General features: G+C 36.5%; 1 protein-coding gene across 3 annotated transcripts; it reads left to right on the plus strand.

Moving 5' to 3' along the window:
- The first annotated feature begins 5,869 nt into the window (after positions 1-5,869).
- On the plus strand, positions 5,870-11,953 carry LOC133854348 (probable inactive receptor kinase At4g23740). Of its 3 annotated transcripts, none has more exons than XM_062290503.1 (4): positions 5,870-6,020; positions 6,323-6,393; positions 6,876-8,170; positions 11,071-11,953. In XM_062290503.1, exons 3-4 carry the CDS (start codon positions 6,931-6,933, stop codon positions 11,727-11,729), a joined length of 1,899 nt encoding a protein of 632 aa, XP_062146487.1. In that variant the 5' UTR covers positions 5,870-6,020; positions 6,323-6,393; positions 6,876-6,930; the 3' UTR covers positions 11,730-11,953. The 3 variants fall into 3 exon arrangements, with proteins under 3 accessions (XP_062146487.1, XP_062146488.1, XP_062146489.1); XM_062290504.1 differs by lacking the exon at positions 5,870-6,020 and adding an exon at positions 6,076-6,221; XM_062290505.1 differs by lacking the exon at positions 5,870-6,020 and adding an exon at positions 6,132-6,198.
- The last annotated feature ends 1,789 nt before the right edge of the window (positions 11,954-13,742 follow it).

Here is a 13,742-nt window from a genome sequence, read left to right on the forward strand (position 1 = left end):
GGGGGCCAAGCCCTCCCAAGCTCCTGAATGGCTCCATCCCTATGTCAGACCATCTCAAGCAGAGTAGACAAATATCTTATAATTATCAAATTTAACAATTATTAAACTTTTTTTCTCTGCAACAACAGAATAGTCAAAATACAATTTTTTGGTCTAGAATGAAAAATAATCACAATCATATGAAAAATATATTCTCTAGCAATGCTTATTTCAATATTCTCACTTTTGTTTAGGTATTGAAAAAAAAAAAAAAAAAAAGCTCAACTGTTCATATTTATTTCTAAATTGTCCATGAGAAAGAAAAGACGGAGAGTAAACCGTTCAAAAAAGTACTTGTTTTTTTTAGGGAATCTAAAAGCATCTCCAGCTGTAATACTCAAAGTAGCTATTGAAAAAGTACAACTCTGTACTTTAACTATTGTTTTTTTCTGTATTCTCTCTAATAGATTTTCTATTATACTATTTAGTTGCATTTAAATATTACTTCTCATTTTTTTTTTATTATATTTTTGCCAACACTCAATGAAAAAGAAAAATATTGAATTTCAACACGTTCTTTTAATTACATCGTACAAATGTTGCACCAGTTCAACATTCTAGGAAAATTACACAATTTACGAAAGCAAAGCAACCAAAAACAAAGCAATTGATCATTTAAAAAATAAAAATAAAGAGAAATTTGTACATAGAGAGTTTCATCGATTTGTTCATATTCAATTTTACTAGCATTGTTAGTATTACATTCGTCATCAATAATCATGATATGCATTATTATGCACGCTTTTATAATGAAAAGTGAGTGGGAGAGATAGTGTGAAACATGAATATCATATTGTTCTAGTTTTAGTTTTAGTTTTTTTTCAATATTTTATTAGTTATAGAATGAATAGTAAATAGTGAATAGTTAAATTTGACTATTTTGAAGCATTTGACTAGCTTACTGGAAATGCTCGAAGGCATAAGAGGCCAAATTTGGCAAATCAAAATGCTGAAGAAATCCAAGACATGAGCATATGGTTCCTATCTTCATGTCCACCCTCCCAAGCATCTCAAATCTCAATCACCCAAAATTCATCCTTCTTGAGCTGAACAAAGTCACCATAAAAGGAATTAATGTCAATCCCAATTTCTTTGAGGAACACATGCAGGGTTTCGAAATTCGAGGATTATGGGAAAAATCCAACGGCTAAATTCCTCCAAATTTGGATGCTCCCAAGAGAAGTAGTTGGTCTTTCTCTCAGACAGACAGTTGTCAGTTGTCACGCCATTTCTGATTGGTGCATCGCCAAAGGGGCGTTGGACTGACGCCGTCCACCTTCTTCCCGTTTCCGTTTGAGTGGGTGATTCCGACCAACCTAAAGCGACAAGCTGGGCCAACGTATTATGGCTTTGTGATGAAGAGTCATGAGAGGTCGTTTAAAAGTAGGTTGAAGGTTGAAACAGACCTGCTAAGTCGGTTTCAGTCTATTAAACAATTTAATTTGTTTTTGCATCGTGTAGAAGTCTCACGTGGAGTGTCACGTCAATCTTTAAGAAAGTTTTAATAAAAATTGTAAGGTTAAATACTTTTAACCTCCTTGTAATTTAAAGACTTTTTTTTTTTTTTTTTCGTATCACAAATGATATTTCGTTTATGGTTAAAAACAGAAATGATACTTCTATCTAATTTTCGTCCAAAAATCAACTTAAAATTTGACCTTTGGGAGTGGCTGAACCTACCCCGGGCCAAACAGGAGTGGCTGAGCCACCCCCAAGGCTCTTGGGGGTGGTTTCGGCCACCCCATTTTAATCTTTGGGGGTGATTCGTCCACCCCCAAACTAGTCATGGGGTTGGTTCAAGTCACTCCTATCTTCTTCTTCTTCTTTTTTTAAAAGGTTTTTTTTTTAAAAAAAAATATATATATATATATATATATATATATATATATATTTTAGATTTTTTAATTGTTATATTGTTAAATTTTATTTTTAATGGGACATATAGCATGTGTCAATTTTTTAAGAGTGCTGACGTGGACTTCCATTAATTTTTAGACGGAAGTACTATTTTCATCTTTAATCATAAACGAGATACTAACTGTGAGACAAAATGAAGCTTTTCAACATTACCTAATTAAGGCATTTTCAATACCTAAGAGCATCCACATCAAGCTCTCCAAAATTTTCTCCAAATTTAACCCGAACAATCTACTTTTTTGATTTTATCTCTCACTTTTGAGACACTTCCTATATCAAACTCTCTAAATATTTCTCTATTTTAATTATATATTGTTTTTTATTAGTTTGGACACCAACCAATTTAATTGTATGAGAATCAAATTTTCCTACCAAAAACAATCCCACTACAATCGGCTACTCACATAACCAAAAACTTCAAATTAGGTTGCGGGATTTTCTACCAATTTTCATCCTACGAGATTAAATCAAATCCCAAAGCACGACAATCACCAAAAAAAAATTATTTTTCTACCAAGTTGAAGACAACCCAGATCGGACGACTTTCAGAGGGATGAGGAGCACGGCGAGGAGCTCGAATTTTTTACCAATTTCAGAGGGACGAGGAGCTATAAACCCGGATCCGACGACGAGGAGCTAGAAAAAAGGGATTTTCTTCGACGGCGACGAGGAGCTCGGATTTTCTACCAATTTCAGAGGGACGAGGAGCTAGAAACCTAGCTCGGCTTTCAACGCAGATCTGAGGACGATCCGGGCGCCGCTGCCTTGCAATGGATTCTAGCGTTGGTCTCTCTCCGGATGCACGACACGTCGGCACCGTTGTTGCCGAGGAAGCCATGGGTGCCAAGGGTTCCGCCAGTGCGAGCCAGGTGTGGAAAATAAAATCTTGGGCTTGGGGGTGAAGAAAGGGAGGAAGGCCAGAGGGAGATGAAAGTGAAGATGGGAAGAATGCGTGAGAATGAGATAAAATAAAAAAATAAAAAAAAATAGAATGTCGTAGAGATTTTGAGCGTTAAATTTGGTGATAGAATCTGACGAGATCCATTTTGGTAAAAGAAATGGGAGTTTAATGCATGAGAGATTTTGAGAAGTTTTAGCAATATTTGGAGAAAAGTTTAAAGTACCGAGTTTGATGTGGATGCTCTAAGTTGGGTTGCCAAAACTAAAGCTTTATGCTTAATTACGTAATTAAGGCATTTTCAATATTATTTTCATGAGATTTATGTGATGGCAAACTATCTCTAGAAATCATATAATTAAACAATATAAAACGTGACGATACTCTCACGTATAATGACAAAATGCCTACTCTCTAAACTATTGAAAACTTGACATGTTGAATAAAATGTGAAATGTATACTTCTAAATCACCAATTAATTTTAAATACCACATGAAACATTGAAACTTACACAACTTGGATCTTCATTTTATTTACTTAGGGAGATCATAATTACTACTTAGTTTGATTAATTAGGAAATGCATTTGAAATTTGTAAAAAAAATAACTAATGGAAAACATGACGTTGTTTGTTTAACTCGAGGAAATAATTTAGAAGAAAATTACACTTATCTCCTCAATTTACTACACAATTTGTAATGTCCTTTCAATCTTTCAATTTGATTAATGTGTCCTACCGATCGATTTACTATTGGGGTTGCAATATCTTTCTTCCCAACCCAAAATAACAAAAATACCCTACCTTAAAATTGGGAAAAAAAAAATTCAGAAAAAAGCATGTAACACTTTGGTCTATTTTTCTTTTTCTTTTTTCCTTTTTTCTTTTTGACCATTAGATCTGGCGTTCCAAGTTCTAACTTAAAAATTGTAACATTCTTAGAAAAAAGTTTATTTTAGGTAACATTTAAATAAAATAACGGTTGTAAAAACTAAAAAGCATTGCAAATAGAAACTCTATAATACTATAAAACTTTTACAAGGTATAATCTCACCGGTAATGCTTGGGTGAAGCAAAATTTTCGGAATTCATCCAAAAAATAAAATCCAAATCATTATTATGTGAAGTAAATCACTAGCGGGAATAATACTACAAATAAGACTCTATAGTAATTTTAAAAGCTACATGACATATGAGAAGTGTTGAAGATTATTTCATGAAAATTTAGTTTCCTTCCAATTTCAAATTTTAAACTTTCCCTCTACTTTTTCATTTACACTTTGCTTACATTGAAAAGCTATGAGTTTTTTGTGTGCCGTATAAGGATATATCTTACTTTTATTTGAGCAGTGATTCATGGGGGACGGGAACTGTCCTCCAACCGTCACTTTTTAATAAAAAATAATTTTTAATAAAAAAGTGACTTTCGATGTGATATCTAAAGTCATTTTTTTTTTATTAAAAAGTGATGGGTGGGGGACGGAAAACAAATCATTTTCCCTTTTATTTTAGATTGGATTTTGGGTACACCCATGTTAGTTGTGTCACTTTGGATGCACGCATGTAGCATCGCCGCACATTTGCACAACTGCTATTCTAACCATCATATTTTTTAAAGTATTTAACTGTTTTTTTCTACCATCAGAAACTCCCATTTCAAACTGTTTTTTCATAGTCAGAAACTGTTATTTCGACAGTAATAAACTGCTTCTGTAATTATATAAAATATAATTTTTAAGCATAATTGAGATTAACTTGTCTTTCTCTGCTTCTTCTTTGTTGTTATACAATTTATTGTTTAAAGCTATTGCAAAACTTATTGTATAATTATAAGATAATATTTGTTTAAGAGACAGATTCGTATTCACCTTAATGTACAGTTTTTATTTTTACTTTCATTAATTTCTGTAGTTTTCACATCTTTATTTATATAGTAGGAGGACACAAGGAAGATTAAAGTTGTAGCATTACTTCCATGTCTTCCATTTTAAAGTTAAAAGAAGAGATGTGTTTGATATTATTCTTTTGCATATCTCTTATACGGAGATGGACACCATTGAATATACATGTGGTCCCATAGATCAAACAGTGAATTTGTACATTTCTTGTACGAAGATAGGCAAGAGATGTTCAAGAGAATGAAATCAAACATTTTTCTAAAAAAAATAAAAAATCCAGAACTAACTTTTTTAGCTAACAATCCAAAGAGTATGACCGGACCACTTCTAATTTTTTTTTAAACAATCAACCACCAGATAAGCCTTAAGAGGTGGCTAGAGACTTGAGGGGCTGGCCAACCCCTCTAGAGTTTTGGGATGGTTGGCCATCCTCAAGGCTTCTGGGGGTAGACTTGCCACCTCTTTTAAGTGTTTAGGAAAAGTCCAACCACCCTGTTTACTATTTTCGGAGGGAAAGTCCAACCACCTTTTAAGAAGTCTTAACCAAACCCAAAAGTCTTGAGAAGGTAGTCAATCATCCTTAAAGATTTTTGAAGCGGTCAAACCATTTTCTCAAACTTTTAAAGCCGATTATGACCGCAAAAATGACTAATTAATTTGACGTGGTATGTCATTAAATTATTACACAAAAACATAAATTTTTTGTAACCGGAAAATCTGTTTATTTCGAGTTAAATGCACGTAATAAAAAGTAATTGACCATTTTCTTTTCTTCAAAATAGTTGGGATGATAAATCTTGAGCATTCATTTTAAAGAAAGGGAACAGTTTAAGAATGCTAGGAGACCCATCTCCCATATGAGACAACGTAAAGACAAGATTTCCCTCCTTATCCAATCAACGGTTGGATTTTCATCTACACAAAACTCCTCATCTAAGTCAAACGGCTATGATTTCTATAATTTTCTTCCTGGCCCCACGTATTTAATTAATGGACCTACTTGGCAGGCCCTGGCCCACGCCACGTCACGGATTCCCAAAAACCCAACCTCCCGTGAGTAAAACAGGGCGGTTTTCCGTCCACTCATTCACCGTTATTTCTCGCAACCCGTCGGTTACCTTAAAAGAACCCAAATCTTCGAGGACTCTCAGTCGCATAGCTCGCTTGGCTATCTTTCAGGAACAAGAAATAGAGCCGTTGGGAGCTGTTTCAAAAGCGTCAATGGCGGTCTCTGTGTTTGTTAATCTCAACCACCTTCTTTGACTCTCTGTAAGTGGAAAATTATAGCTTTTTTTCTCTGCCTTTTGGCATTGGATGCTACTTTGGTGAGCACCCATTAACTCAGAGAAATCATTGCGCTTACGTTTTTCACACCACTCACCTCTGACTCTGTGTGTGTGAGGAAAATAATAGCTTTCCATGCTTTTGAGCACTGGATGCTACTTTGGCGAGTACCCATTATCATCACTCGTACGTTTTTTTCACACACGCACCCACACACACGTTTCACGTGCTACTCTCAGACTGGGTTCCTAATAGAAATTAATGTTTATGTTTTCTCTGGGAGGCAGAGTTGTACGGTGTTTAGCGAGCATTCACGAGAAGAGAGGCTCTCTCCTTGGTTCAGATCTGAAAAGAAATGGTATGTAAATGTAGCTAACGCTCAGTGGGCTCTCTCTGATTGGTAACTTCTGTTTCTTGTTTCTACTGCGCGGCTCTCGAGGAACTTGCTTCGTGTTTTCTTTATTTGTTCCAATATATTCTCGATTTTGCAAATTCAACGAAAAGAGTTAAAGAAGAAAGAACAAAAAGAAAAGAAGCACGGTTTCTGGTGAAACACACCGCTTTTACAGACTAAAATAAGCCTCTTTTTGACTAGAATGCATTATTCAAAGCCTGCAAGCTCATTTCTTTACGTGAATTTTCTCAGAACTCGCTTCTACTTTTACCGACAATGATCTCGGAATCTGATATATATATATATATATTTTTTGGGCTTTTCTCTTTCGCTTTTTTTTGAATTTTTCGTTTATAGTGTGTTTTTTGGTTCGTATTCAGCTAAAGCCATAGGAGAAAAACATAGATGTAAAAGAAAGGATTTTTTTGTTTGTTTGTTTATTGCAGAAACAGCTCGTTATCTGCTTGAATGGTTAAGAGTTTTTGAAGAAGAGTGAGACAAATGGAAGTTCTGGGTGTTATTTTCTCTTCTATTTTCTTGGTGGGTTTGATTTTATTTCAAGGAAATGCGGACCCAGTTGAGGATAAGCGAGCTCTGCTCGACTTTGTGAGCAATTTCCCTCATTCTCGCTCTCTCAACTGGAACGAGAGCTCCACTGTATGTAACAACTGGACCGGAGTGACTTGTAGTGAGGATAACTCTCGCGTAATAGCCCTCCGATTGCCCGGAGTCGGATTTGACGGTCCGATTCCACCCAACACTCTAAGCCGCCTCTCAGCTTTGCAAACTTTGAGCCTCAGATCCAATGTCATTACTGGGAATTTTCCTTCTGATCTTGCTGAGCTCAGAAACTTATCTTTTCTGTACCTTCAATTCAACAACTTCTCGGGTCCATTGCCATCGGATTTCTCAGTTTGGAAAAACTTGACTATTATCAATTTGTCTAACAATGGTTTCAATGGGAGCATTCCTTACTCGCTCTCGAACCTGACTCAGCTGGCGGGTTTGAATCTTGCAAACAATTCACTTTCTGGTGAAATCCCTGATCTCGATTTGCCCAAGTTGCAAGTACTAAATTTGTCCAACAATGATCTGAATGGTACTGTTCCTAAGTCACTTCGGAGGTTTCCGAGGTTGATGTTTAGTGGTAACAACGTTTCTTTCGAAAATTTACCTCCTAACCTTCCTCAAGTGTTTCCCCCCTCTCCAGAAGCTTACCCAAAGCCTAGGAATTCTCCAGGGCTTGGTGAAACGGCATTGTTGGGAATTATAATTGCTGGTGGTGTTCTAGGCGTTGTGGCATTTGTTTTTCTAATACTCGTTTGCTGCTTGAGAAGAAACAGGGGAAATGAGTTGTTATCGGGAAAGTTGCAGAAGGGAGAGATGTCACCTGAGAAAGTGATTTCGAGGAATCAAGATGCAAATAATAGGCTGGTTTTCTTTGAGGGTTGTAACTATACATTTGATTTGGAGGATTTACTGAGGGCATCTGCTGAGATACTAGGAAAGGGGACATTTGGTATGGCTTATAAGGCGATTCTAGAGGATGCAACGACTGTGGTGGTGAAGAGGTTGAAGGAGGTGAGCGCTGGGAAGCGGGATTTTGAGCAGCAGATGGAGATTGCGGGAGGTATCAGACATGAGAATGTGGTGGAGCTGAAGGCATATTACTATTCCAAAGATGAGAAGCTGATGGTGTATGATTATTACAGCCAAGGGAGTGTCTCGGCTTTGTTACATGGTATGTTGCTTTCTTAAACCTCTGTGTTTCTGTTTTGATGAGTTAAATTTTTGTAATTTTATCCTATTTATAAGTCCCGAAGATAAACTGCTATAGTTGCAATTTTCATATTGGAAGCTAAAACTTTCCAATTAATGCCCAGTGTAGCTCTAGTCCTTCTGATGCATACTACCAAAGGCTTAGCTGTTAGAGTGTTCAATCAAAATATTTTAGTCTGAATGTTTCTAAAGCTTTAGTGAAAGGGAATGTCACCATTCTTCTGTCTCTGTTTGAAATGGTCTTGGGTTCAACTAAGCTTGATTGTATCTCTTGACTTGTTGGATCTATTATGAGGTGTTTCTTTTTCTTATAAGTAATTCACCTTATTAGAAAGCGCATAAGGTTGCAGCCTACTACACAAGAGAATACGTGAGAGACACCTAATTAGGGAGAAGAAGAAGAACACAAATTCATAAACTCAAGAAAATTAGAAAATGGAAGGCTATTGTGGGCAGTAGGCCAAACATAGAGTGATTTGAACATGAAAGCTTTTAACTCTCATCGAGCTCTCACAATATTCAAAATTCCGTGTGTTAAGGAGATTAATACCTTGGAGAGTTTTTTAGCAAGCCCATAATATAACCCTATCGAGACACCATACAACCCAAAAGCTTAAGCTTATGGGTTTGGGCCCAACTATATTAACCACTTACACTTCTTAAATCTTTTCATTGTAGGACTCAATCATTTTACACTCACACATATATTCTCAACAATCTCCCCTTAATGTGTGAGTCCATCACCACATTGCTATACTCCCCTTCAAACGGAAGCTTTTTTTTATCAATCTTATGGACCCTCTCCAAGATTACTTGTGGGCTATGTGGGTTTGCCCACGCCATACACATTTGTCCCTACTCCATAGACTTTCGTTTGTGCATGTGCCATTAACCTTTTTCTTCTACAAGGTCCCTTGTCCATTCTCACAGCTTGCACATTTGTTCCTACTTCAAGACCTTGTCACGCCCATGCCATCCATACTCGTTCCTTGCACCTTTTTGTACATACTATAGTGACCTTTGTTTGTGCCTACGCCGCTCTACCATACAGCACACCATCATCGGCTTTGATACCACTTGTTAATGAGATTGATATGTTGGGGAAATCCATAATATATTTTTTTAGTGAGCCCATAACATAGTATATTGAGACACCACACAACTCAAAAGCTTAAGCCGGGCTCAACTATGCTATTATTAAGTACTCACACTTGCATCTTTATACTCGATTATTTTACACTCACACATTTATACTAAACCCTGTGCATTGCGTTCCGGCTAAATACACTACATTAAGTACAAGGGAACCATCCTTTAGGCTTCTATATTATGGTGGGTTCCAAACTTACTTTTCCAACTAGCCAACAACTCTATTGGGTATTAGGGTATTATGAGGTGTTAAGTTTATGCATTTTCAAATTTATTAACCTTGATGTTGGGATAATCCGTCTTACCTTTTCCCCATGTAGTTGAGCTAACACGTATGCAGCTTTAGAATTTTTTGTACTTCAATGCCTTGAATGCGAGAGTGCAAATGCAAATAATCACACATGGACGTGCAAGTATCACATATATAAGCAAATAAATTTCATTTGTGCCAGATTTTTCCAAGGCTTGGACAATTACATTGTCCAAGAAGGTGAGAAGTTGTATTTAGGGATGACTTGCATAATCTGAACAAAGTGGTCTTGCAAACAATTACCTAGGATCCCTTGAGATTGTCTTTTCAATAGGGCTTGCTTACAGGTTTGGACATCAGAGGTAGGGATTTAGAAATAAAATATCACTTAGACAGTTCTCGGACACTGACTTGGTATGGATATCCATCTCTACTTGAATTATTCTTCCCATGTCTTACAGTTAAAAGGAATGCCTTTAGTTTGAGGCATAAAACATGAAACTTTGTAGTATGAATTTCATTCCTGTAGTTTTGCGTTCCTTTGAGGTCATCTTCTAGAAAGGTTTTCCTGCAATCTCGGTAGGGGATAGAATACTTAGAGACTTTTATTGTTCAGAGAATAGAGTGAGTGAGAAAGGATATTGCGAGCATATGATTTGACAGTTAATACTGCCCTAGATAGAGCATAACGTCAAAATAGGACTTGTGTAGCTAGTGCCAAGGAGTGGCTTTGGTTTGAGTATAAAGAAATTAAAAGAGGGTTTGGAAAAGAATGATCGAAAACATAACTTCATGAGTTTTGTTCTTAGTATTTTGAATGTTAAGAGGGCTATGCATGTTGAATACCTTGAGAATCAATGCTCAACTTCTCTCTAGGAGCATAATCGAGTAAAAGTTCAACTGTCGATCCCCATAATAAGAATTAGACTTTAAAGTCAATCTGGCTTTACTCATTCTTTCTGCAATGTTATTATTTAGTAATTTGTGAGGGCTTTAAGTGCTACAAGAATTATTTAGAAAAGAATAGCCAACAGTTTCAAGCTTTTGAAAGTTATGGCTAGCCTTGACATGATCTGAACAATAAAGCCAATTCAGGCTGCACAATGTTGTGTGGGCAGCCTACAGTTTGGAATACCATTTGATGTTTCTTCCATGCTAGGATTTGAGAATCTTGTGGTCACATGCATCTTGCAAGCCATGCAGAATATTGGTCCCTGGGTGGTAGAGATACCTGACTATTGGTGTTAAAGCATTAAGAACTGTTTGCTAATGTGACCTGATAATCATCACGGAACCAGATACCCAATTCTTATGTCACATGTATTAGCTTTTCCTTGGTAAAATTGTATCAATTGAAATAAGAAAGTATTTCTCAGTTTATTAGTCCTGGTTGGATTGTTTTACTCTGTAGGTGCTTAGTCTCTATAAACCCATAATCTCTTCTAATGCTTATGACTTTTCAGGTAAAAGAGGAGAGGATAGGACCCCTTTGGATTGGGATACCCGTCTAAGAATAGCTATAGGTGCGGCAAGAGGCATTGCTCGTATCCATTTAGAGAATGCTGGGAAGCTAGTCCATGGCAACATCAAATCCTCAAACATCTTTCTAAACTCCCAACAGTATGGATGTGTTTCCGATGTTGGCCTGGCAACTGTAATGAGCTCACTGGCCCCACCTATCTCCCGAGCTGCTGGATACCGAGCCCCAGAAGTGACGGACACACGGAAAGCTGCACAGCCTTCTGATGTCTACAGCTTTGGGGTGGTTTTACTGGAGCTCCTCACTGGAAAATCCCCCATCCATACTACAGCAGGTGATGAGATTGTCCACTTGGTGAGGTGGGTTCATTCAGTTGTCCGAGAAGAGTGGACAGCTGAAGTGTTTGACCTAGAGCTGATGAGGTACCCAAATATTGAGGAAGAGATGGTGGAGATGTTACAGATAGCAATGTCATGTGTGGTGAGGATGCCAGATCAGAGACCTAAAATGCCAGAAGTGGTGAAATTGATAGGAAATGTCCGGCGGCTTGAATCCGACAAACTGCCATCATCTGGAAACAAATCTGGACATTCAACCCCACCACAGCTGGTGGTTGGGACAGAATCCTCTATCTCAAAGTGATTGATCCATTTTTATCTCTCTTTTTTTCCCTGCTCTGGTGGTGTATTGTTAGTTAGTTCAGTTCATCCAAATCCAAGATGTTTTGCTCCTGTTGATGAACAAAATTATGATTAATTTTTGTCAACCTGATCCAAGTAAGGTAGAGTTGGGTAAGGTTATATATCGGTGTATCCACGTGCCTGTTGATGCCCGTGATGGCGGTAAGATTTGCTCTATAACCTTAACTCTCTCTCTCTCTCTCTCTCTCTCATGCATTAACATCTAGCAGTCATATGAAATGCTCTGGTTGATTGAATTCAAAATCATGCAATTTTCTTCTCCACAGCAAGTGAATGCATGAATAACTTTCCCACATAGAGCACAACATGTCGCATTTTATTATTTCAAATCTACAAGTTTTGAGCCATAGTGCATTTGTTACCTGAAGAACCTGTTGGAAATCCCAACTCCCAAGCAAGAAGAATCCTTTTGGGTTCTGGCGAGGGTTCATTCTGATTATTAAGTCGGTGTCAATTGGAGAAAATAAGGAGCTTAAAGAATGTAGAAGTGTTTGGCAAGAATGATGGGTATCTCATGAGCCTCTTTCTTTTTCTTAATGGAGTGTTTTACCGCGCTTCATTGGTTAAAAAGTGGGTCCAAGGGATAACAAATTTGATATTTGATTTTGTAACTCCGTATATTCCGTTAAATGTTCCCTTGCCTTTGGAAATAATGGAGAGTTAAGGGTACAGGTGGCATAGGCCAGTATGCCCTTCAGTCTCCACAAGATTATTTTTTGGAGCCAGTGTGCTTGCTGATATAGGCTTGGCCGGAATTCGTCAACCTCTATGACCCGTTCAGAATAAGTCTACTTGGGCTACCTTTGAGCTGAGGAGGCTCACTTCGTGGGAGTTATTCTTGGGCACACAGAGTCGCACACTAACTACTATTAACACCCCCAAATAGCTTGGATTGTTACTATCAAACCTATTGGGACTTTTCTTCTTCTTCTTCTTCTTTTTATTTTTTTTATTTTTTATTTTTTTTATTTTTATTTTTTTAAAATTATTATTATTTTTTAACCTTTTTGAAAGCATTCAACTAATTGAAATCATGATTTTATACGAGAGCATCTACTAGGACGATAATAGTACTCTATTATCATGAGTTGAGAATTCTCTTTCTACTAGCACTTCTCCCTTTTTTACAGCTCTAGTAAAGATACACACTAGGTTGGTTAAAAAAGGAACTTCCATAACCAAAAGAAGCTCTAGCTAAAAAATGAATAAGTTAAATTAAATTAAATTGTGAGACTCCTATGTTACGACTTATAAGAGACAACTTCCTCGATCCAAAAGAATCCCCATGTTTTATGAACATAGTGATCTCTGCTACAAATATAATTGGCCTTGTTGGAATAAGTGGCTCATATTCTTTTCGGTATAAAGAGTAATATGAGAGTACCAATAAACTAGACAAATTGTCGAACCACGTTAAATCTATATCTTACAGAACTCTTGATCTCTCTTTTCATTCCATATTATTCATCATTATTGTGCACGGTAATAACAGGCCTGGTCCTTCAACGGTTTTGAAAACACTATAAATTTTTTTAAATAAAAAGTAATTTAATTAAAATTATTCAAAAAACAAAGTACTTTATATTTAGGAAATAGTTCATATACTTGCTTCTAAACTATCACCCAAATGATAATGTCTCCCCTCAAACTACCAAAAAATTGTCAACATACCCCAATCTTTGCACCCCTTGGTTTTTTCATTTTTTTTTTTAAGATTTCAGTTTATATATATATTAAGGGTATTTTCGTCATTGGGGAACATTGATACTTTTTGGTAGTGTAGCACCCGAGCTTTCTAAGTAAGCCGTAAGTGTAATTATCTAAAATTACACGTAACACTATAACATAAAATAGCAGCAGACACTTTTTTTTTTTTTTTAAAGATAAAAGTTTTCTTAAAAGTATAATTGTACCAGAGCATCTAATTAAAACTTTACATATTATATAAATATCA

Source organism: Alnus glutinosa, chromosome 13, assembly GCF_958979055.1.
Source record: "Alnus glutinosa chromosome 13, dhAlnGlut1.1, whole genome shotgun sequence".
NCBI classification, from domain to species: domain Eukaryota; kingdom Viridiplantae; phylum Streptophyta; class Magnoliopsida; order Fagales; family Betulaceae; genus Alnus; species Alnus glutinosa.